We start from the raw sequence: 25394 nt of genomic DNA, 5'->3' as shown, positions 1-25394 counted from the left end.
ACTTTAACGGAGAAGTTAGATATTTCGTAAATCCCGCCTTCCACCAGATCTGTCTTAAACTTGTCACACAGTGTAGCGGCAATAAAAGCATGAATCCTATGATTCTAGATGTAGAAATATATATATGTTAATAATATGGATTAAAAGAGCAGTAACACTCTATTCTTTCTATTTGAAAGGAGCACTATGTCACTTACAGCATCATCAATGAAGATGATATTTAGACCGCGGAACACTTTTGTTTGTGCATTCATTCCTTGCCAAATAGCTTGTGCCCTAACACGAATTGTCCAATCGTATCGAGATTCATTCAGATCCGACAGAGCAGAGAACCAGGAGAAAGTCATGATGCCTGTAAATGAGAGAAGGAATAGCATTTACTTCAACTGTATGTTTTATAAACATTAAATACAAACTGTAAAATGTATCCCTGTACCTTGACAAAGTGCAAAGATGGTTGTTGTTGGGAGGCTGTATGAGAACCACAAAAAGTTAAGATATGGTTCTAAGAAGCCAATAGATAATATAGGTACCTGGCAGGATGGGGATATATCAACAAAGCCTGCTATACAGCTGTAAAAGCATGAATTACTGAAAATAACAACACATAGATGAAGCTAGTGTCACTAATAACACAAATATATTACCCAACATACAAATGAAATGTTGAAAATAGTAAGACGCCTATAAAGAGAAATGAAACCAGTCTTACATTTCAAATTAATATAATCGCTGTGAATTATATGATTGTTCTTCAAATTTAGTCCATTTTATTTTATGTCCTTGCGATTATATAAGAAAATTCTTCATTTCAATTGGCAAAAGGGCACGACATTACAGAAACAGGAGATAAACCTTCAAATGGAAAGTAATAAAATAAGAAAATTCATGATTTTCATTAGCAAAATGGCACCACATTTTCATTAGGTTGTGGAGCATACATAAATACATTACATAATATGAATGCAAGACAACCTAAATGCATGGTAAATTGTTGAATACTTCTTTGTACACTACATTCTGAGTAATATTGGTAGTCAGACCCATCTCTGATTCAATATATATTCTAAGGCCTTCGGGAGATGTCACACGACTGATGGCCACGTACAGCTGGCCATGACTGAATACAGGCTTAGGTAAATATAAACCAACATTTTTAAGGGACTGTCCTTGAGATTTGTTGATTGTCATGGCGTAGCAGATTTGCAAAGGCATTTGCTTCCTCATCAACTTGTATGGGAGCTTGGAATCTGTAGGAAAAAGCTCCATTCGAGGAATAAAATGCTTAGTGCCAACAAAATTCCCAGAAATTACTTCACATTCGACACAGTTTGGAAGTAACCTAGTCACCATCATCCTTGTTCCATTGCATAAGCCCAACGTCTGGTTTAAGTTACGCATTAACATAACAACGACTCCTACCTTCAGTTTAAGTTCATGGGTAGGCAGTCCGGGAACACTCAAGGAGTTCAAATATTCCGGGGGGAAACTATTGTTCAACTCAGTCTCCGTTCCAGGATAATCCTCAGCGTGATCAACACTGTAATAAGATTGTGATTCTCCAGGGATTCTTTCCACAATTAAGGAGTTAACATGAGCTACTGTGCTGTTGGTGGGAGTTAATATAGCTCTTTCACTCAAGTAAGATGGCTCGTTGAAATGCTGTGCAAATTCCGGGAATGTGCTATCTATCATATCATCGATGCAGTTTTCACTCCCAACATTGCAAAATTCAGAGGGGATGCATATATCATCCTCAAAGGCTCCATCAGCAGCTCTCTCAATTTCACCATCCCCTATATCAAGAACCCATTGTGCAAAATTCTTCATGCGCTCTTGATCAGCTGGATCTGTACCTTTATTGATACGCATGTTCTGGACCAAGGTATGGAGCTCAACATTTTTCCACAACTTTGATCGGATAACAGAAGCTGACACAACTTCAGCCCGAGATGATCCAGGTATGACTGGTAAGATCTGGCGAAAATCACCACCGAGCACTATGTTGATTCCACCAAAAGGGATATGAAAACGTTTCGGGTCAACAGACTTCATAATATCACGCAGCGAGCGATCGAGACACTCAAATGCATATCGATGCTGCATAGGTGCCTCGTCCCATATTATAAGACTGGTCTTCTGTAGGAGCTGAGAGATATCAGACTGCTGTGCTATGTTACACGTAGAACAATCATCCAAAATAATAGGTATTTTAAACCTCGAATGAGCTGTACGCCCACCTGGCAAGAGGGTGGCAGCAATACCGGATGAAGCAACAGGAAGAACTATCATACTCTCAGATCTCAATTTTGAGATCAAGGTCTTCCAGAGGAAAGTCTTTCCACAACCACCGCTGCCATAAACAAAAAAAAACCCACCATCGGTCCTTTGCAGTGATTTCATTATTGAGTTGTATACCTGCAACTGTTCTTCATTGAGTTCAGAGATGAGAGCTCTGTGTTCTCTTTCCATCTCTTTGATATCATAACTTGTTTCTTCGACAATGAGATTGTTCAATCCACAATCCAAATAGATGCTGGGTGGTTGAGGCAGCTGATTGAAATCCTTCAATGATTTACCAATGGACTTCAGCAACTTATGAATTTCTGTGAATAAAATAGGGTGATCTTGGTTAAAATACAAATCTCAGTGTCTAAACATAGATGCATGGTTTATATAAAGGAAGGTGTTTAATTAATACCTGCAAGAGCATAATACTCTAACTGTTTATCATTAAGCACCAAATCTGGATTCCCACTAATCTTCCTGCGCATTAACAGTATATCATCCATCATATGTGCACAATGATCATTCCACAATTTCTTCAAATCAGTCACTCGACAGTTGACCATAATGTGTACGAACAGTTGGCGTATTTGTGTTGCCAGTCCAGTCACGGAACATTGCTGCATAACTTGGTGCCATTCATTGTCATCATCGAGGAGGCCATATTCTCTACATGCATCCTGAAACGACTGACAGACTTTACCATTCACTGTGCGCAGGTGCTTAAATGAAGTAGGACCTCGAACCTTGGTGAGAAGCAGGCGCAAGTACCATAGTTCTCCTGTACTATGATGAGTGTAAAACAATCTTCCAATCTGTATACCCCGCTTCCGTACATTCCAAACAGTATCAAGCTCATTCCACACATAATGTCTTGGAATCTCATCATAAGTGAATTTGCGAGCTTCAGGATCAGTAGAATTTAGCTTAAAAAAAGCTTCTAGCTGACTTAACTTGTTCCTCTCTCTGGCAACCACTTTTGGTAATGGCTCAGTCTCCTTAAATGTGCAATTTCTTTCCCCTGGGAGATGAAAAGATAAACGCTGAACAGAATGTGTTCGATAGTGTATATTAAACCCAAAGATTCTCCATGCTGCCTCACACGCACATATATATCTACCATCAAAATATTGGTTTATTTCATCTAGAGGGACATCATTATTTGAAGCTGATTGGTCTTTCTTACGGCTTTTAATCTCAACAGTAGCTCGATCGTGACCCTTAAGACAGTACTTGAAGAGATATTTTATACTCCTTGCATGACAACATATTTCCACATTTATATGACATTGGTATTTCACCAATAAGTCCCGGTTATATGGAACAACCCACTTATTATCAAGATGTCTTTCTTTTCCATTTGCATCTTTAGGCAAATCTTTCTTTCGACGTCTATATATTGGAAACCCAGAATCGTCGAATGTGGTGGTGGCACAATATCTAATTAAGAAAAAGGACATATGATTAAAGAACAGTAGAACGCAATATCTGGATTAAATTTATAAAGATGATTACATGGGCTTTAAAATTGAAGCGCTTACTTTTTGGGAAAGTGCCTAATACACTTGAAGTCTTTCATGCATGGGGATTTTGGATTTTCAGAACCACATGGCCCATGAATCATGAACGATTGTACAGCAGCATACCCTGCAGGATCTTCGTCTGGATCGGGCACTTCGGCGGATACAAACTTGTCTACGTTTGACTGCAGATTTTTCTTCGCATCAGCACTTAACCATATCAACATATGCACGTGAGGCAGCCCTCGCTTTTGGAATTCCACAACATACATAACTGCAAATTTAATATACATCAGAAATTATTATTAGCAAAAAAAATGTAATCAGTTACAACCTCAAGGGAGATGGATATTATACGTAACATAATTGCGGTACCTCCAATACATGTCCCAAAAAAGGATTTGTTCTTTATGTCATCAACCAACTGGTCGAGTTTAAGTTTAAAAACTCGTGCTATGATATCCGGAGAATTCTGAGGAAGACAGTGAGGTAGTAATTTCATCATCTCGGTAATCTCATCCCAAAGGGGGTTTGTTGTCATTGTTAAAAAAATGTCTGGATGCCCAATGTAACGACAAACAGCAAGCGCATCTTGAAAGTTTTGTTGCATGTACCTTCTAGAACCAATGAAACCAGCAGGAAGGACAATACCTTTGCCAACAGCTGATGCATCTGTATTGCCACTACGCAGAGAATCATATATCTGCTTATATAGATCATTACGTAATTTGGTCTGATGAGTACGAATGTACCATAATCGAGCTTGCTCAATGGTAGAGAAAGCATCAACTATGTACTGCTGAAATAAACGACCACCCAACCGGGGTGTCATGCCTGCACATTTAGTAGGAAATGGTGTTAAGCTATTTATATTATTACACGAAAAAGGAAAATCACACAGGGAATCATAAAGGCTCGGAAAAAAGAAACATGTTGGGGTTAATAACTCTACCTTCATTTAGACGTACTTGCAACTTGTAAGAGTAGTACTCCTTCTGCGTAAGTAAAACTCTTTTCCTTTTTTTCTTATTATCCCCGCCACCATAAGGCAGGTGAATGTGAAAACCATCATCACCGTGAGGAAAAAGCAGAGGATACTGGAGTGCCATGATTTTTGGATGAATATCGGTTACTCTCTGCAGACGATCTTCTTTAGAATGAAGTATAATGTCACGATATTGAGAATTGTCATCAAGGTCTCCAGCCATTATTCCAGCAACATCATCTGCGGGAATTATATGGTTTTCCCTACCACTTTCTGCTCGAGATACCTTCAATGTTATTTCTAGATCAGCAACATTGTCTTCTTCAAAACGATCACGGTGTGATCTGAATTCCTTCACCAGCTCATTGGTTTCATCCAGCATTCTAATCAAACCCTCAACAATTTCAGCGTGAATAACCTGACCATCACTCACACTAATCCATTTCATCCTGTTTGCAACTTCATTGGTAGTGTCGTAAATATATAGCTGACAAAACTTAGGATCATCCCCATCATCAGGAATTAGTGAACCGAACATATGATGGTTTTGACCATTTAATCTATAAATATAAGGAGCCCCACCACAGTTTATAGAATGATCAACCCTTCCACCAGTGGAAGTAAACGCAAACATGCTGTTATATATACGGATGCCGTCTTTAAACTTTGGGCCTTTCTGCTTATCATTGTACAACTGCCACAAATAAGAGGGAGTAGGCTTTTCCTTTGGAAGCCGTATCTCACCATTAGCACAACACAATGAAAAGTGTGGAGTTCCTTTCGTTATGTTCTTGTTCGTCCGCTCCTCCCTCCACATCATTGCATCACATTTAGTACACTTGACATTAGGAGGACCAAGGGTTGAATATCCACTTGGAACTAAAAAAAAACACATGTAACACGTTTCAAACATAAATCATTTGAAATTCTGGCATATAACCAAATTAAGGAGTAGTTGAGAGAGAGTCAATACGCCTCACCTTTCGATGTTTTTCCCAGTCTGTCTTTAGACCAAGTTTCTGTACCATCCAAAAAATCTGCAGAAATGAAATGATCATATGCTCAATATACAAAATCAACTGGAAATACAGTGAAGAGTGCGAAAATGTTTCTTACCATCATGTTCATAAATTTCAGAAGGGTCATCTACATGTTCCTCTGTGCGCGAAAACTCTGCAATTTGAAACATTTGTCATTTGGGGCATGAAATTGTAATCCATAATCTTAAAGGTATAGATACAACTTTGCACATACCAGCTTCATCCATAGTATGTGCATTCTCCTGATTGCTGGAACCCATGTCAAAGTTTAAAGTTTGAGGGGTACTTTCAAAACATTTCTTATTAACTGTTCCTTGCACAGAGGTTGACGACCCAGCACTGGAATTCACTAAAAGGAGGGATGCAAAAAATAAAGATGGGAGAAAGAAATCATGTACATTTAAAGTTCATATATCACTTACAAATATCACATAGAATTGATCTGGGAGTATTCTCTGGAGACGCAGCTGTAAATTTCGTCTTTCCATGCTCGGGAAATGTTGAGTGATGAACATGTGGGCTTTGAACATTGTCTCTGAGCTCTGATTTTTTGCTCTCCCGCAAACCCTGCACTCGTGGCTTCTTCGTGCCAATGTTTTTTTTCGAAACGTCATGTAATACATTTCCTGTTAATTATTGAGAATGCAAAAGTATATATTAAATCTCCGTGAAACAATGGAAGTAGTGATATTGAGAGTATGTAGAAGATAAATGACAATGACCATTTAAAATTGACAACGGACTCCTTTTTTTAGAAGAATTCACTGCTCTGTTTGAACTTCCTGATGGACAATCCGAATTCTTCTCAACAAATTGTTTCAGATTATGGTTCTCGTTATTTTCCACCAAAACTGTTACAGGATTATGGAGTCATTAATAATATATATAAATGAAATGAAATGGACAATGTAATTATACTGCTTACTGTCGTTGGTGAGGGGAGCGCGGTTTTCCTTCTCAGATTGGTCACGATTCTTCATCATCGTTGTCTCATAGTTAACTAATTTTCAGAAAATGTACAAATGACAATCAACACAGATAACGTCATGCTCTCATGTAAACGAAATCTTTGAAGAAGATATTAACTCACAAACATCAAATAAGAAAGGAGTCCTGTTTTTAGACTTGAGAAGCTCATCGGCAGCTTTCCTTTTCTTGAAATGCAACTCTGTCATTTCGTCTAAAGTGGAAAAATTAAATAAATGTATGTACATGTATGGCCAGACTATAATCATTTGGTGTAACTGACAAAATAGAATAAAATCAACACTCACAAACATTCTGGCATCGAGGGGGAGACTGGCTATGACTCTTTCCCACAAAGTCATCTGCACTACTCCGAGTTGACGGACCTAAGCACAATCCCAGCATATATATAATAAAATCTCAAATGACATAGACCAAAAACACAATCTCTCATCCACTCTACATGAAAACTACGTTAAAATGACATAGACCAAATCAAGAAACTCTGAAACACTCTACACGAAAACTACGCCAAATAAATCAAACTACACCAAACACAAAACAACTTTCAAAGATCTCTTTTTATTACCTTCAACTGTCTTATCCTGAACCTTCATCATCGAGATGTCGTAATTAACTACACAAAAAAGAAAAAAAACAATTCATCCAGATGCATTTATTTGCCTGAAAAAACATTAAGAGGGGGGGGGGGCATTAAACACTTACAAACATTATACAACAATGATTCCTTCGCTGATTCCTTCGACCTAGATTCCCTAATAAGAGACCGCTGCTGAGAGAATTAAAACCAAGAACATTAATGACGAAAACAACGAAAGTAGGTGAAGGTATTAAAGGATATACATATACACATGGATATACATATACATATACACATAGACGTAGAAGTATGGGGCGAGACAGTGAAAAATAGGTTTCACCTTCTCCATGGGTGAAAAGTAAAAGGCTCACAGGAAGAAAACGGCGAGCTGAACACACCCTAATTTGATTCAAATTTGAAATTAAAGGAAGTGAGCTGGGTTCTCTCCTGTAATGGAAAGAAGATTAGGCAGCAGTGGGGAAGATGTGGTCTGAGGTGAGACACGTGTAAAGCAGTGGCCGTATATTGTAAAAACAGAATTTGTAGAGGGACAAAGCAGTCTTTTCCACCTGAAAAACTCAACAGGATTTATATAATAGAGAGAAGTACCATGATACAAAAAACGTGTAGACATTAAGGGCAAGCACAGTTAGGTGAGAGGTTCTTTCAAACTAATGTTGTGTTTGGTTGGGGAGAATGGAATGGAATGGAATGAAATGAGTAAAAAATACTTGAAACTAATAGAGATAGAAAGAAAGTTTTGAAAAAATTTGAAGGAGTGCAAAATTGCTATGATGAGGTTTGAGAAGAAATTGAGGATGGGAGTGAATGGAGCATTCCATCTCAAATGGAAGAGGTGATATGTAGCATATGATGTAGGGAATGGAATGGAGGAAGGAATGAAATTTCTTAAAAATCATTCATAAGATAGTTCATTTTTCATTCCATTCCTTCCGAAATCATTCACCCCAACCAAACACAACATAAGTACTCAAACTCAACTCACACTCTCTGAATCATATAAGATATAAGGTGCTGCTATTTTGCCAAAGGCTCTCATCACTCCTGGACGTGCTCTTGATTCACTCATGTGCTTCTTTCCAGTTCTTGATAAGGTGAAGTAACCGAGTCCACAAAATATGTTTTTCTCAATCATTTGCATGTGTAGTGTTAGAGTTCTCAATCATCTACTTAACATAGTAGCTACTTTGTTTAGTTTTAATTGCTTTTGTTTAGTTAGCTTTGATCAACTTATTAGTTGCTTCTGCCATCAAATTTATGACCTCGGTTCTTAAGTTTTATGTTACTTTAAGTTAATTAGTTGCTCTGATTTGTTGTTATCTTTTCTGCTGGGTTGTGAAATAGAAAAGGGGATTTGTTGAATCAATTGATTATTATCTATTCCTAGAATTTGAGTTTGTTGGTAACTTAACAAGGTTCAGGGAGAGATCTCGATTTCGAGCCCTTCCACCCCAATATTTAAATTTATTTGTTATATTTTTGGGTATTTAAATCAAAAGTGGGAGCTTTAATTAATAAATGTTATTTGTAACTGTTCGTATTCATCCTTATATACTGTTTTGAAAAATTGGTATGTAGGACTTTCAAATGTTGTTCATACTTGTGGACCAATAACTATAGCTACTTGGATAGGAAGAGGAAAAAACACGCTGAGAGGCAACAAAAATTTACCAGACAGCATACAATCTGTTATAAATTTGATATAGTTATATTACATATTGTTTAGTACTGGCAAGTGGCAACAAGAACTATGCAAGAAGTTTGTATTAATCATTTAATTTTATTACTATTTAGTTTATCTTAGTCTCTTAGATTATTAATTTACACTAATCTCACATTACAATTACCTGTAGAGGTATCGATTTGTACATATGCGTGGTTATATATCAACATAAAAGATTGTCATTTTTGAAATTTGTAATATTTATTTTCACATCTAAGGAAAGAAAAATTATTCTGTTCACTGATTTTCATATATTAACTCTCTATATTTCATCTTTGGTGCAGAATGATATGTAAGATATAGTTAAGCATGTTGGCTCTGAAAATGAGCTAATTATTATACTTTATAAATTTCTTTTGTGTGTCAGTTAGTGTTAGAGTTCACTTTAGTGAGGCTTTATATCTGCCTACATCTTGTTTAAGTGAAACTGAATGTGTCATATCTGGTTAATTGTTATCTTTGTTATAGTTTCAATTGAGTGTCAATGTGTCATATGTCTATTTCTTTAGTGGGTTACTATCTTTATGATGATTTTGGGATAGCCTAGTGGTTCCCTCTTCTCCCCGTGATATAATATTTATATATATTTATTAGGGATGCCCTTAAAAATAAAACAAGGGGAAAACCAATATATAAGCACCTAGCCGTTTATTTGTGTTGTGACTTTCTGTTCCAAAGAGCCTCAAAGAAGGCTATTCTGAGTTTGGAAACTTCCGGCTGTCTGCATATCCATCTGCTTTTAAGATTGTAGATTTTCCGGATCTGTGTCTTATAATGGTTACCTTCTTGATTTGGTGTCAGCACTATCCCGATATTGTACAGAACTCATTCCTTGCTTTTATTATTGGTTGTTAAACTGTGTTTTTTACAGACTTATTTTGTTATCTTAGCATCTTTAATTTATAAATCTTCAAATATCCTTTTGTTTTAAGGACAGGAGCTATTATTAATTGTGTCTTAAAATGGACACGGCAGTGTACTTTCAGCTTCTTAGCTTTTTGTACATGTCAAATCTTTGTGGAATACTCATCATGAACTCGTAAGTGGTGAGAACGTCTAGTTTTATAGCCATTTATTTCTCTACAAAAATGATTGTTGCACTCACCCAAAATCTTTTCATCCCAATCAGTAGTGGGTCGCTTTTCTAATGCAGTGCAAAACTGTTATGTGTTCTTAGTAATGTCGTGATTCATGAAAATTTTATTTGTCAAGACAAACCAATTTGCTTTTTTTTTTTTCTTCTTTGAAGCAGATTTTGCTACCCCGACATTCATGTCCTTAATTTGTTAGTTTAGCCAGAGATGATATTGGATGAAAAGTGATGATCAAATCTGCTCTAATTTATTTTTTGTATCTTGTTTTTATTTTGCATATATTTTGATTGTGTGTGAGAGCGTGCGGGAAAGTGTGTTAATGGTGTCTGCTATTCGTTTAATTTAATCTTAGTTGTTTATACATGCAAGTCACTTATAAACTCTTTCCCAGATATGTTTGTCAAGCTAGCAGTTGCGGTAGTTGGCGGTCTTCTAGGTTGCATATATGTGGTATCAAAGAGACCTCCTTCAAAAGTTTGTGGATCACCAGGTGGTCCCCCTATAACTTCACCCAGAGTAAGGCTCGCTGATGGAAGGCATTTGGCTTATAAAGAAGTGGGCGTTCCCAAGGAAACTGCCAAGTTTAAAGTCATAATTATTCATGGCTTTGCTAGTTCCAAAGACATACATCTGCCTATTTCTCAGGTATCTCTAGTACCAAAGTCACGCGTGTAGAATTCAGATGGCATATTTGAACTTGTTTATATATTCATCACTGCCTTAGGTTTTTATATGTCATGGATATTGCAAGTTTTTACATTTTTCTTGTCATTTAATTGTTTATCTTTTGGTGATATTGCATGTGTAATTGAGTGCTCCCATGGGCTAGATAATAATGTATGGGGTGTGATAGTATTGAGTCTAATATGTCCCCTTCAGTCCTTGAATCCTAGCGCCAGTGGGTTCTGCTTGCAGAGGCCCGTCTGGAGTTTTGACAGAGTAAAAGAAATCTTCGTTTTCGGAGGTGCATCATTAGAATTTATCTTTGTATCTGAGTTGCATATTGTTTGTGTTACTTAGGCTTACACCACCATATCAAGGATTTCAGGTTTAACAGGGGGCGCAGTGTTAATTTTAACCATCTTTACAACTGCTTTATTAGATTATATTCATAACATTCACCTTACACTTTGATGATCAGTTTATAAGATCTAAAACTCTTGGCTATGCTCTTAGCTCTCTATTTTAAGATTTTTAATATTAGATTGCACCATATTATTTTTGTCCTTTCGAGTCGGTGCATTTCCTATCAGCTTGTTCCAGTTTAGTGCAAAGTTCATGAAAAATTCCTTTATTTCTTAGACTTGTCACAGAGAAGGATATTCTTTAACCATCTTCTCAATGGACTCAGACCAATGTTCTCGTTCCCGTCAATTCCTTTGAGTTTTGGTCTTGCGACTGTGCTAAGCGTGCGAAACGAAAGGCAAAAGAGCATCAGACTTAGTTTTTTCTTAGCCTTATCACAGAGAATGGTATCTTTAACCATGCTCTCAATGGACTCAGACTAGTGTGTTATGAAACTCAGTAAATGCAATAAATATTTAATCAAACAAATCTCAAGAATTAGTTTGTGCATCGGTTACAGATTTGAAGGGGAGGATTTGTGGAGATAATTATATTTCAGCTTTATTTAGGGATTGAGTAGAAGTTGGAGTTGTAAATAGGGAGGTCATTATATGTTTGGAAATGAAGATTTTAGACTGAAGTGTGTGCGGAGAGTGGGTGGTTTCCCAGCCGAGCCTGGAAGTGTTCGACTCCGCTCGGCTCGATTACACCCCTAGTTATGAAACACAACAAATGCAATAAATATTTAATCAAACAAACCTCAAGAATTAGTTTGTGCATCGGTTACAGATTTGAAAGGGAGGATTTGTGGAGATTATTATATTTCAGCTTTTTTTAGGGATTGAGTAGAAGTTGGAGTTATATATAGGGAGGTCATTTATATGTTTGGGGATGAATAATTTAGACTGAAGTGTGTGCAGAGAGTGGGTGGTTTCCCAAGGCTGTGTTTTCAAGAGTGTGAATAATCTGATTCTATTCAGATTGTCATGAACTCTTTTAAGGTCATTCTAACTATAAAGAACTTCTATTTTATCAAGATATTCCAATTTCTAACATTGGCATAACTCATAAGAGCATATCCGTTCTTGGGGCCATGGCAAGTTTGAAACAAATTAAAACTTGAATCAACGTTTTACAGAAGAAATTATAAGCAATTTTGTTGGATATTGATTTCTTCAAAGAAAGTATGGTTATACTTAAAAAGATAGACAGCATTAATCATGAAACTACTGGACGATCTATAATTACGAATGTTTTTGAGAATTCATAGCAATGTTTACCAAAATATGGAGACGTGTTTGCGAATCAGGAATCTTTACCACAACGTCTTGAATTGCCTGTGTTTGAAGATACATATTTGTTGTGCTATTCTCCTATACCGATATAACACACTAGCTGCTTGTGACGCTACAATAGCTGCTATATTAGCTAAACTAGCTGTAACAACCTTATATATTGTAATTAAAGTACAATATCTATTATTCCTATAGCTAGTCTGCCTAAATCATAACTTCCTTAATTCTGATCTGTTAGACTCCTGAAAACATTCCTATAATAGATTATGGAATTGCAGTCACAGGTGTAGAATGTTTAGTATTCCATAATTTAGAGGAGAAGACAGGTGAAAGATAAAGACCCAAGAAATTCAGGAAGAGCCTTGGTTATTTGTTTCAGTTGTGTGTTTTTTTTTGTGTAACTTTCCTGTAGGGCCCATATAGATTTAATACAATTTAAAATAAGTATTGTTAGTGATTATACGAGTGGTGGATGTTGATATTGTTAAACTTGTCCATCTTATACACATTCTCTGCAGTAATGGACCAGTGGTTTGATTCTTTGTATAGGCCTATAATGTCTGGTTCTTACCATTGTATTTAATGTAGGATCTTTATTTCAACTTTCAGGAACTAATAGAAGAGCTCCAGATATATATCTTGTCATTTGACAGAGCAGGTTATGGAGAGAGCGATCCATATCCAAAGCGCTCAGTCAAGAGTGAGGCATATGATATACAACAATTGGCAGACAATTTGCAGATCGGTCCTAAATTTTATGTGATTGGGATCTCGATGGGAGCTTACCCTGTCTGGAGTTGCCTGAAATACATACCACACAGGTTGAATCTTTTTTTCTAGCTTAGCCCCATGTTTAGAATATTTTGTGTTTCTTTTTTCCATAAAATGCTTAGAATTCCTTTGAAAATTCGTATTTGCAGGTTGTCTGGAGCTTCACTAGTAGTCCCATTTGTCCACTACTGGTGGCCTTGTTTTCCTGCTAGCCTGTCCAAAGAAGCTTTGAGTTTATTACTTGTGCAAGACCAGTGGGCATTTAGAGTTGCACATTATGCCCCTTGGCTCTTCAATTGGTGGATGACTCAAAAATGGTTTCCTTCTTTATCTATCAACGAAGGTAACATGGCCATTTTCAGTGAACCGGATTTAGAGATACTAAAGAATGCGCCAGAAACTCCAAGTACTGATCAGGTATATAGTTATTAACTTATTACATGGCATAGATGATTCTTTTGCACCAACTCTGTAGCCTGCAGGTTAAGCGATTCTCTTTTTAGTTGCACCAACAAATGATTCTTTAAAAAATAATAATAATTACTGCATAAACTTTTGCACAATGATCAAGCAAAAAAGGGTTCTTGTAGTGCGGCACAATGAACACCCCCCCCCCTCTCTATAATTGTGGCCCTCCGCATCCTCTCTGAAACTACTTTGTTGTCCTTTTCTGTTAATACCCTATAATTACTAATTAGGAACACAAATTTTTTTGTCAAAGCTCAATCATGTACCCTCTTCTTCAAGCCCTGACAGTTTCACAGGGAACCAAATTGTTGCATATTGACTGCAGAAAAAGACACTTTTTCCTGTTTGAGCCAAAAAAAACTAGACGTTTAATCAAACATCGATAAAAAGATAAAATTACTTGGAGCATGGAGAATTATACACAGAATTCTAATTCTGGTAGGTTATTTGGCTAGCTATTGAGTGACCGAGGAGGAAGAGTAGAGGGCTATTCAGTGTTGCTACTGAAAGAGTGTATGGACATAAACTTGTTCTTTTGTTTAGTAACTTAAAATGGCAATGTATGGCAGAGATTGCAGATGGCAGCATAAGAGCTCTAACCACAAAGCTAGAACACCCGAGTTAATCCATTCCACAAATAGATTCATTGATCAAAGCTGAGTGAATAGTAGATATATTTGTGTTGCATGTCATCTTAAAACATATTTTTGATGAGTTTTAGTAGAAATGCACAAGACGATAAATCCATGGAGACTTAGAAGTCAATTTATTTATTTTTGTTTTACAAACATATTAGTTTTTTTACGAAGCATGCAAAACTTCGGAACTTCCATAAATAATAACAAATTTGAAAATTTTGCTTTTACTTCTCTTAACAGATTCTTTGGTCATCACTTATTATTTTACAATGTGTTATCCAGGAAAAGATAGTACAGCAAGGAGAGTACGAGTCTCTGTATAGAGACGTAATGGTTGGATATGCGAACTGGGAGTTTGATCCAACAGATCTTCAAAATCCTTTCCCCAACAATGAAGGCTCAGTTCACATTTGGCAAGGCTTGGAAGATAAGATAATTCCGTACAGCCTTAACCGTTATCTCTCACAAAAGCTTCCATGGATTCGATACCATGAAGTTCCTGATGCTGGACACCTTTTAGCATTTAAAAGAAACTTTTGTGAGGCTATTATTAGGGACCTATTACTTAATTGAAACTGTCTCACATTGATAATCCTGATTAATTAAAAGGGATAATGTATAATAAACATCACATTCTAGTAAAATCCTGCTGCATCATTTCTTGTATACATATTGTTTTAGTTAAAGCATTACTAAAGTTCACCGGTGGCATCACTGTAGCTCTAGGTGCACCGGCTTCTAATGTACTTGAGGCCGAGGGTTGTATTTATCGTTTTGTGACTGCATAAATATGTCAGCTTTGTTCTAAGCTTGTGGGTCTTTACATCGATCTTTGCACAGCTTCAATTGGATATTTTAATGAGTATATTGTTGCATATAAATATAAGATATATAAACCTGTTTGATATGAAACTGGTGAAAACAAGGCTACAAACATAGAGTGAAGATGCTGAAAATCAGGACCACTGATCACTCAATCTCCTAAACCAACTTCACCTCTAATTTATTATGAGAGTTCCTATAATTACTCCATAAACACAGCACGACCAAATCATGCACACACACAGCACCAGGGGCGGATCTAGGAAGAGGCACGCGCGTGTCCCCCCTAAATCTTCTTTTTACATTTTTTCATCATTCTAAATTTTACAAAATTATAAAAGTGCCCCCAAAAAATTTAAAGATGTATAGGTGTTTTCCGAAAATTTGCTTCGTGCCCCTCTAACATTCGTGGGCTAGATCCGCCCGTGCACAGCACAATGCACGCTTAAAACTAAAACTGAACGTTATTACTCCCTTCGGTCCATTTTAACTGCTTTTGACTTTTTTATACGTATTTTAAGGTGTTAAAAAAATCACACCTAAACATAATTATTGTTTATAAAATTTATATCAAATAAAAGTTTAGTATCTAAACTTTTATTTGATATAAGAATTAAATCTTTTTATTGAGCGTAGATACTATTTTTTTACACCTCAATATACGTGTTAAAAAGTCAAACATCAGTTAAAATGGGACAGAGGGAATATTTTATATTGAGATTAAACCCAACATTTCCTCCTCTAATCTCAAACTCACTTTACTAACTCCTCGACTCCCAACAGGTTGCGATCTTCTCGAATTTTATAGTTGCCAAAGCTTTTGCAAGTCCATCTGCTCGCTGTTTTTCACCACTTACATGCTTCACAATAATATCTCCGCATTCCACACATTCACGAATGAGGTGAAATAGAATGTCAATGTTCTTACTTCTTCCATAAAACACCGGGTTCTTAGCTAAACACTACACCGTAAGTGCTTGTATGCAATGCTTCATGTTGTTGCATTGTTCAAGTGCCTCTGTAAGCATCACTACAACATTGTTCTCATAGTTCTCATTGTTGTGAAGTACCATTATCTGTCTTGTTGTCAGATAGCACGACTCAGTGGTTGGACTTTGTACATATCAGCCCTTTCAGCATCAGTCAGCACATGATTGAGTACTATCGGAAAGAACCTTGGATATAGAATGATGTGACGAGAATGCCTAAGACATCTTTGAAATTCCTCCATTATAAGATGACCAATATTAATACGTCGGTTTGTAGCAATTGAGATGCCAATCTTCTGATTGAGATGAGTGATTCCGTGAAAACCTCTAGTCTTTGGAGCAAATACATGAGAGATGGAATTAAAGAAGAAATTCCATTCTTTTGGGAGATGCTTGATGTAGATCTTGCTTGATAAATTCCCATTTTGTTCTCGTGTAAAGTTAATGCCCATGAAAAATTAATGCTTTCATCTTCATGAGGGATTTCATCAAAGTTATCAGTAGGCAAGTGAAGTGCAGTATTCAAATGTTCTCGGTGATTTGGATGGTTCTCCCCTGAATAGTACAAGACCCAACTAATTCCTGTCCTACATTCACAACATTTGCAGACCGAACAAAATCTCGAAGAAGATTGCTTGTTAGTATTACCGACTCAGTCATAGCAAAAATGGCAAAGGATAATTCACTCAAATATCTAACCCTTCGTCGATAATTTGCTTGCGTGATATGATTATTATTTTCAACAATCATGTAGTTTGTCCTCGGAATTTCAAAATTTGCAGCCATTTTTAACAAATTAAAAATGATTAAAAAAATTATTTCACGAAAATTAGAGACAAATAACCACTTTTGTACGAAGATAATCAATTAAACAAGCTCCGAAAAGCCCTAAATTCAAGAATTTCGGATTTCGATGAAATCACAATATGTTGTTCCTATCGAAATTCAAAGAATAATGGTATCGGTCTCGCAATTTAACGACAACAAAATCACGTAGAAATCTAGCGTAGAAGTTGAAAAGTTTTGAAAACCCTCCTCGAAAAACAACGAAGGATCGTCAAGATTTTGGTATGAAAAGAAAGAGCTTGACGAGAGGATCACGAAACACTAATCAAAAACTAATTTGGACAGAGTTTCAGGGTGATTTTGGTGATTCAAAGACGGCGTGGGCGAGGGTTTTCCAAACAGTGGAGATGGTGTCCGTGCGCGCGCGCGTGCGTGTGTAGTCGAGAGAAATAAGAAAATAAAACAAGTGTTAACTCATATACACCTACAGCTTCTCTCAGGCGCCACTAGTATAATGATAGAATTACCCTCTATGCTATGCGTAGTGATGAGTGAAGGGCACCACTAATGAAAGGATGAAAATAATCCTTATTAGCAATGACTTAGGCGCCACTTAATTTACAAAATAAAACTGAAGTGAGGAAAGTGGTCTGTCATAGACGCCACTTGACAAACGTCAAGTGTGCTCCTCATAGTGGCTTACAGGAGAAAAACTGAGGCGCCACTTAGTTTATATTGAAAATAAACTAAATGACAACATAGCAAAACACAGCCATAGAGGGTGGAGGCGCTAGTAATAGAATTACTAAAGTGCCCTCTATATACTACCCAGTGTACAGAGGCACCACTTAGTTCCATTACTTAGAAATAATCTAAGTACAAGACTTGGAGAACAACTAAGGCTCCAATTACACTGTTTATGAATAAATCTTTGATTAAAACAAAATGATTCAATAACGTGCAAGAATTTTCACAATTAGTCCAAATAATATTTAATTAAATTATATTTTAGCTAAAAAAAATTCAAATAATTATGCTGCAATTATTTTAGTTAAATCTAATTAATGGATAATTGATAATAGTTTGAATTGTTTCAAATCCATTAATCAAATCAAATTAAAATATGAATCAATTAAATACATAGCAATTAATCACGTACTCACATAAATCATGGCAAATTAACTAAAACTATTAACAAATAATTATGTAATATACTGGATGCATTTTGTAAATTCACAAGTCCTGAAAATATAGATATTTTTAAAACTTGTGAACTTACGAACAAATTGCAGTTATTTATTATCTAATTAATTAGACATATTTAACATCTCAAATTCACCAACCAATCTAGAGAAAGTGGATTTGTCTCGTGCTTTAGTGAAGATGTCTACAATTTGTTGATCAGTGGTACGAAATGTAACTCTATTGTTCCATTCATGACATGCTCGCGAAAAAAATGATACCTGATATCAATATGCTTTGTCCTGGTGTGTTGAACAGGATTGTTGGCAATGGCAATGGCACTCGCGTTATCGCACAGAATCAGAATTTTATCCAACATGAGTCCATAATCTTGTAGTTGATTCTTTATTCACAAGATTTGAGCACAACAACTTCCAGCAGCTTTGTACCATGACACCAACCTTCGTCCAAGAAACTGACAGCTTCCTGTAGTACTCTTCGTATTAATCATACATCCTGCAAAGTCAGAATCTATATAGCCAACTAGGTTAAAACCAGTATCTTTAGGGTACCATATCCCTAGATTGGGGGTTCCCTTAAGATATCTAAAAATACACTTAACAGCTATAAGATGAGACTCTTTAAGATCAGCCTAGAATCTAGCACATAAACAAGTTGCGAAGATAATGTGTGGTCTACTAGCAGTTAAGTACAAGAGAGTGCAAATCATACCTCGATACTTCGTGATGTCAACTGACTTACCAGATTTGTCTTGATCAAGTTTGACAGCAGTTGACATAAGGATTTTGGCATGAGATGCCTCTTCCATTCCATAATTCTTCAGAAGGTCCTTGATGTATTTTGATTAACAGATGATGTTATTTTACACTAACTATAAGAAAGATTGTAGAAGGGGAGAGGGTTGAATACAATCTTTTAAAACTTAAAAGATTCAAGAACAAAGAACACTTATAATAACAGAATGAAAAACACCAAGTATTAAAAATACGGGTGGATTGATTGATCCACCCGTGAGATTTTATATTGAAGAATCTGTGGATTGATTACAATTCTCACAGCTGCAGGTTCAACACTTGAACTGTTTCTAACTCTTAGATTTTCTCTCAAGTAATTTGAACAAGTTCAACTGATGCTACTATCTTGGTTATATACCCCAAGATTACAAAGTTTAACTAGATTACAAATTTTGCACTCTAATCTAAACTATGCTGCACATCTTTGTCTTATGCATGCTTTCCGTGATGTCTTCATCTTTGACCATCATTTTGATTTGATCCAGATTGCATTGCATGAGATAAGAATGTTTCTGGTTCTTCTTTATTGTCCTAATTAGGCTTCCATGTCTATTTTAGTATAATTCGATCCATGTGACTTGTCAGAATTAAGCTCCAGTCACTTTCAATGGATGTTTGCTTCATCCGTTGAAAATGTCTTCGTCCATCGAACAAATTACAGACTTTATCGATCGAGCGCTGTTCTAGTCTCATCAGTTGAATACTTCAGCTTCATCAGTTGAACACTTTGTCTTCATCAGTTGAATGCTTGGTATTCATCAGTTGAAACACAGTGCAATCTTCATCAGTTGAATTGTTACAACTTATCAGTTGAATATCCTTCACTCAGACAAAATTACATGGCATTGGATATTTATAATTGGCCATCCTATTTTATCCATCCGTTGATAATTCCAAGGACAAGAAATACAACAATTACAACTGAATTTTGATAAAGATTCTAAATAAAACATGTAACAAGGTGTTTATGTTATCATCAAAATTATTGATTCCTAACAATCTCCCCTAATTTATGACTGGAGAAGATGCAGACATAAATTCTACACTTGATGATAACTAAACACAAATAAAACAAGGTACAAAATTTAAATGCAAGAGATAGAAAGTTTACAGATAATTTTGCTCCTCTAGACTGAGCAGTTCACTTTTTCCTAGAAGATCTTCTTCTTCTGGATTTAAGCTTTTCTTCAAGAAAATCAATCTATCTCTGAAAGATCTTGTAGAACCAATCTTCGTCACTATCTTGTCTGTTGAGCTTGGATTGAAGAGTTTTCAGGGTGTTCATACTAGCAGCTTTGAGTTGATCTTTTGGTCTGAAAAATCTCCTAACACCCTGAAAGGCATATGTTAAGCCTATTTGTATTTAAGAGTATTAACTCAACTCTGATAAGAAAGAAAGTAAATTAGCAAGCTCTATTGAAGGAATCCGTACGAAGAACGTCAAGTGATTTATTAAAATCATATGTCTGAAGAATTTCAGGATGCTGCTGCACACCACTGAAAGAAGTTCATTAATATGTTCAAGCCTCAGTGTACAAATAATATTTTGTAGCACGTCCAGAAGTCCAGAAGATATAAAGTTTTAATACTTTATTTATTCAGAAGATTCCAAACTATTTCTACTTATGGAGATGAACTACGAAGACAAAGACTCGACGAACATGCCACTTCTCAAATGTTTAATTGATAAAGAATATTTGATTCAGCTAGATACAGATGAACCAGACAATACATTTGTGTGTCAGCTACTCAGATTAAATATTCTGCATCAACAATAGGTGGTCGTTCAATCAAGACAAAGAATCAGATCTTTTAAAGAAAGTCAGAAGACCTGCTGCTGAAGACTGTGCTCAATATAATTATTCTTTTAATTTATTCACATCTCAAAATAATTATATAAGTTATTTAATTTATTTATTAAATTGATTCACACTTGAATTAATTTAATTTATGAATTTATATGATTAATATAATTAAGTGAATAATTATTGAATTAATTATATTAAAGGAAAATCAATTTATATTGATTTTGGGCACGGTATGACAATCATATAGATTGTCATACCGCACCTGGAAGGTTCTATTTTCCGTTGGCATGACATATGTATACATTGTGTAACGTCTGTAATATTTGACAATATATATATATATATATATATATATATATATATATATATATATATATATCAGTATTTCGTCTTGGTGATATATGAGATTTCGTGTTTTAATTGCTAAAGTTATGTGAATTTGACTCGGTTATCGTTACGTGACTTTCGTATATTGTTAAAATGTACTTGTATGACTTTTGGTGGATAATTCTCGCTACGCGATTAAATAGTATTGCTAGTAGCGACGGTTTTGACTTTATATTAATAAAAGTGATCGTTGTCGCTACCCGATTTAATAATAATAGAGATTTATATAATCTATTGATATTTGTTAATTGCGAGTAGCCGATAAACTTCAACTTGTAAAATAGCGTTTCATTGTATATATTCTTCTCGAGATTTTACGTGTATTATACTCGTGCTTTATATTTATGTGAAATGTGTATATTAGAGCTTTACCTGTAATATTTCTTTTAAAATTCATTTCTTGTCCAAAATTTTTGAAAACTATTTTATTAAACTTCTAAAATCCCATACTATTTGTGATATTAATTTCATGATTTATCGATTTGTACTTTATTTACTAAAACTCATTCTTTTAATATTCTTTTAATCACACTTTTATTAATTATCAAAAGACTACATTACCCTTGCATGCATTTTACACCAACACTTGAAGAGAGGACAAGCAAGTCATTCTACACTCCACTACCACTAGTTGGTTAAGTCAAAACACAAGAAAACAAAGTATCACATGCTTCCACACTCCACTTATACATATACACCAACAACAAACAAACCCACTCCTCTCATCTCTCTCTTCTCTCTCCCTCACCCTCCCTCTCGGCTGAATCTCTAAACCCTCCCCTCTCTCCACCATTTTCTTCCATTCTTCTTCATTCCAAGCTTTTGGAGGCCAAGACTTTCACTATCTAAGCTAGCATCTTCACTTGAGGTTAGAACTTGTAATGCATGTTGAATTGGAGCCGAAATGGGGCTTTGATCCTTATGGATTTAGAGTCACCATTTTGGAGGTTCCTATATGATGATCTTGATGTGTTTTTGGTGAGGTTTTACATCTCATTTTAGCCAAAAAGCACTTGTTCATCACCCTCGGCAATGAACTTAAAGAGAGCCGAAGGGAATGGTTCGGTTTTAGCATTTTTATTCGAAATGTATGATGTTTTGTATGTGTTTCAAGCGATTTTGATCTTCTACTATGAGTATGTTAAGTGTTAGAGCTTGCATGTTGAGATTTGCTTAAGTTATATGAATATTATAGTGGTACCATGACCCCTACATTCGAATGGATGCCATTTGTGGTAACTTGGAGTTTTTGTGTGATTTTGATTAATGCATGCCATGATTCTTGTGAGATATGGTTAGTTCTTAACATATATGATAGTTTAAAATGATGAATAATAGTTATTTGTGAGAATTACCATGTGTTATATTCGAATTTATGCATATATATATGCCCCTGAAATTCTGCTCTGTTTTACCTCTATATATGCCTCGGTTTTGTGCTCTTAGATGGTTAAATTTTGTAATATCTTGCCTTGTGTGACTATTCAGTAGGTGTATGTATATTGTAGAATAGGATTTGTGGCTTGGTTTGTTGGTATGAGGAGTTTTGGAGGGTGTTAAGGTGGAAGGAGTCACACACACACCATGGCAGATTTTTGCACCTTAGAAACCATGAGAAATAGATGTGTCATGCTTAGGCCCTCATAGGCCCAAGTCTCCTGGAGTTGGGAATTGATGTATACAAGTCTCCAGTAGCTTTAGAAGTCATAAAAACACTCATTTACATAGATACACACACATCTTTGAGTATAGGGCAGAACATGGCACTTTAGGATTAATTGTATCCTTGAGTGGTTAGCACCTTGTCAATGATGAGGCCCTCATGGGCCTTGATTTAGATGAGCTTAGGGAAGTATTAGGAAGCTATTTGAGTCATTGGATTGGTGTAGTGAGTGAGTTTAGTGAGTTTCAAGTTGGTAAGTTCATGGCAGTCCCCACAGTAGGACATGGTGCTCTGTGCCAACTTTGTTTAGAGGCCCAAGGAGGCCTGAGCAAGGCCTTGGTGTCATTCCAAGTGCACAACTTATATTTAAGTCTTAAGTACCCAGAAGAGTCACAATTTCACCAAGGCACATAGTGGAAACACTTGTTTTTGCCAAAACCCCCAAGAGGTGCCAAACTGCCAAGGCAGAACGGTCACTTTGGTACACTAGTTTTTAAGGACCCATATAGGCAAGGCCTTTGAGTCACACCACTTCATAATATTAGTTTAAGATTGTGTCAACCTTTAGAAATTGGTTTGGAGTCAATACCCTAAGTGGAGATGCCTCATTTCCACTAGAGAACACAAGTGTCACACATGGAGTCACATTCTAGTACTAACTTAGGATGCATTGCATTTGAGTGTGTTATCAGTGAGGCCTTGACCTCATATTGAGTTCATGAGTTAGTTTTAAGTCATATTAGAGAGTGAAAGTTAGTTTAAGTCAATTCACTTAGTGTAGATGCATTCTTTTACCAAGGCACTCCAAGTGTCGCCAAGGTAAGCATACTAGTGGGTCACTTAGGTTGCACTTCACTTGTAAGTCTTGGGTAGTGAGGTACAAGAGTGCCTTACTATTAATTAGTTAAATGGAGGTCAATAGAGTATAGTTAGGAGGTATTGGTCTTAGACCTTATGTGTTACTTGATTAATTGCTTAAGTGATTTAAGTATAGTCAGAGGATCATTAAGTGATATAAGTTAAGTAACTAAGTGCCATGCTTTACTTGCTATGTGCATTACTTGATGATTATGTTACTTGTTTTAATTAAGTTTAAGTGTATATTTATTATATATGTATATATATATATTTATATATATATATATATATATATATATATATATAGAGTGAGGTTCCAGAGAAAACCAAAGTATGGAGAAAACCGAGAAAACCTGTATTAATTACGTATATTGTACCGTATTCCTTTTTTAATTGCAATCATAAATATGAGGACAATCCTAGACAGAATCTGGTGAATAATAACATATCTTCTATTTATGGTATTTCCAAAATTCAATTATGTATATCAATTAATGTGAATTATATTTCCAAAATTCAATCAATTAACTTGATTTCTTAATAAATATATTAACTTCTGATAAAACACTCAGTGGAATCAACTAAATAATAAATTTAGCAAACATAAGATTCTACTAAACGTCATACTAATAAATACATTGAGATTCTATTAAAAAATTTATTAATATTCTACAAAATGTCATATCAATATTATTAAGATTCCACTAAGTAATTTCCTAATGACACTAGATTTCTATAATTTTAATATTCGATATATTTATTCTAACATTTATATTAAGTTATAGGCGAATCACTTAATAGAATCTTAATATTATTAATATATATAGAAGATTCTCTAAAATATTTTATTATTTCTAGTAATAAATATTTGTATCGTGCAAGATTCTTTTAGAATATTTAATTTTTCTTGTATAAATTATTCACATTGTAATATTCTTTTGACTCTCCAAATATTTTTAAATTAATATTCTTTTGAAGAATTTAAACTAATTAATATTATAGAATCCTAATTTAAAAATTATAATATTATTTAAAAGAATACTTCAAGAAACATTCAAATGTTTAAAAGTTATAGGTGAAACACTTAATGGAATCTTAATATTATCAATATATATTGAAGATTCTCTAAAATATTTTATTATTTCTAGTAATATATATTTGTATCGTGCAAGATTCTTTTAGAATATTTAATTCTTGTATAAATTATTCACTCTATAATATTATTTTGACTCTTCAAATATTTTTAAAATAATATTATTTTGAAAAATTTCAAACTAATTAATATTAAAGAATTCTAATTTAAAAATTATAATAATATTCAAAAGAACACTTCAAGAATCCTTCAAATGTTAAAAGTTATAGGTGAAACACTTAATAGAATCTTAATATCGGTAATATATATAGAGGTTATTCTAAAAATATTTTATTATTTCTAGTAATAAATATCTGTATTGTGCAAGATTCTTTTAGAATATTTAATTTTTCTTGTATAAATTATACACCCTATAATATTCTTTTGACTCTTCAAATATTTTTAAATTAATATTTTCTTTGAAGAATTTCAAAATAATTAATATTAAAGAATCCTAATTTAAAATTTATAGAAATATT

General features: G+C 35.0%; 2 protein-coding genes across 2 annotated transcripts; one reads left to right on the top strand and one right to left on the bottom strand.

Moving 5' to 3' along the window:
• Nucleotides 1-919: 919 nt before the first annotated feature.
• LOC135151096 (uncharacterized) lies at nucleotides 920-7861 on the bottom strand. The gene is made up of 16 exons (XM_064088658.1): nucleotides 7739-7861; nucleotides 7524-7590; nucleotides 7387-7434; nucleotides 7106-7183; nucleotides 6922-7011; nucleotides 6757-6831; nucleotides 6554-6682; nucleotides 6254-6457; nucleotides 6046-6180; nucleotides 5908-5964; nucleotides 5772-5828; nucleotides 4759-5670; nucleotides 4182-4640; nucleotides 3828-4080; nucleotides 2702-3726; nucleotides 920-2606 (listed from the first exon to the last, which is right to left on the bottom strand). The coding sequence occupies exons 1-16, from the start codon at nucleotides 7745-7747 to the stop codon at nucleotides 976-978; spliced, it is 5229 nt and encodes a 1742-aa protein (XP_063944728.1). The 5' UTR covers nucleotides 7748-7861; the 3' UTR covers nucleotides 920-975.
• Nucleotides 7862-7992: 131 nt separating this feature from the next.
• LOC108215260 (uncharacterized) lies at nucleotides 7993-15139 on the top strand. The gene is made up of 6 exons (XM_017387677.2): nucleotides 7993-8074; nucleotides 8387-8513; nucleotides 10628-10881; nucleotides 13206-13417; nucleotides 13517-13784; nucleotides 14756-15139. The coding sequence occupies exons 3-6, from the start codon at nucleotides 10630-10632 to the stop codon at nucleotides 15044-15046; spliced, it is 1023 nt and encodes a 340-aa protein (XP_017243166.1). The 5' UTR covers nucleotides 7993-8074; nucleotides 8387-8513; nucleotides 10628-10629; the 3' UTR covers nucleotides 15047-15139.
• The last annotated feature ends 10255 nt before the right edge of the window (nucleotides 15140-25394 follow it).

Source organism: Daucus carota, chromosome 3, assembly GCF_001625215.2.
Source record: "Daucus carota subsp. sativus chromosome 3, DH1 v3.0, whole genome shotgun sequence".
In the NCBI taxonomy this organism is placed as follows: Eukaryota; Viridiplantae; Streptophyta; class Magnoliopsida; order Apiales; family Apiaceae; genus Daucus; species Daucus carota.
This window is presented reverse-complemented; position numbering and strand designations above follow the sequence as displayed.

Coding starts and splice junctions, on each gene's coding strand:
- LOC135151096 (XM_064088658.1), bottom strand. Junction 6,458..6,553: donor TCCGTTGTCAATTTTAAATG/GTCATTGTCATT, acceptor AATAATTAACAG/GAAATGTATTACATGACGTT. Junction 3,727..3,827: donor ATTAGGCACTTTCCCAAAAA/GTAAGCGCTTCA, acceptor TTTCTTAATTAG/ATATTGTGCCACCACCACAT.
- LOC108215260 (XM_017387677.2), top strand. CDS start 10,630: ATGTTTGTCAAGCTAGCAGTTGCGGTAGTTGGCGGTCTTCTAGGTTGC. Junction 10,882..13,205: donor TACATCTGCCTATTTCTCAG/GTATCTCTAGTA, acceptor TTCAACTTTCAG/GAACTAATAGAAGAGCTCCA. Junction 13,785..14,755: donor AAACTCCAAGTACTGATCAG/GTATATAGTTAT, acceptor TGTGTTATCCAG/GAAAAGATAGTACAGCAAGG.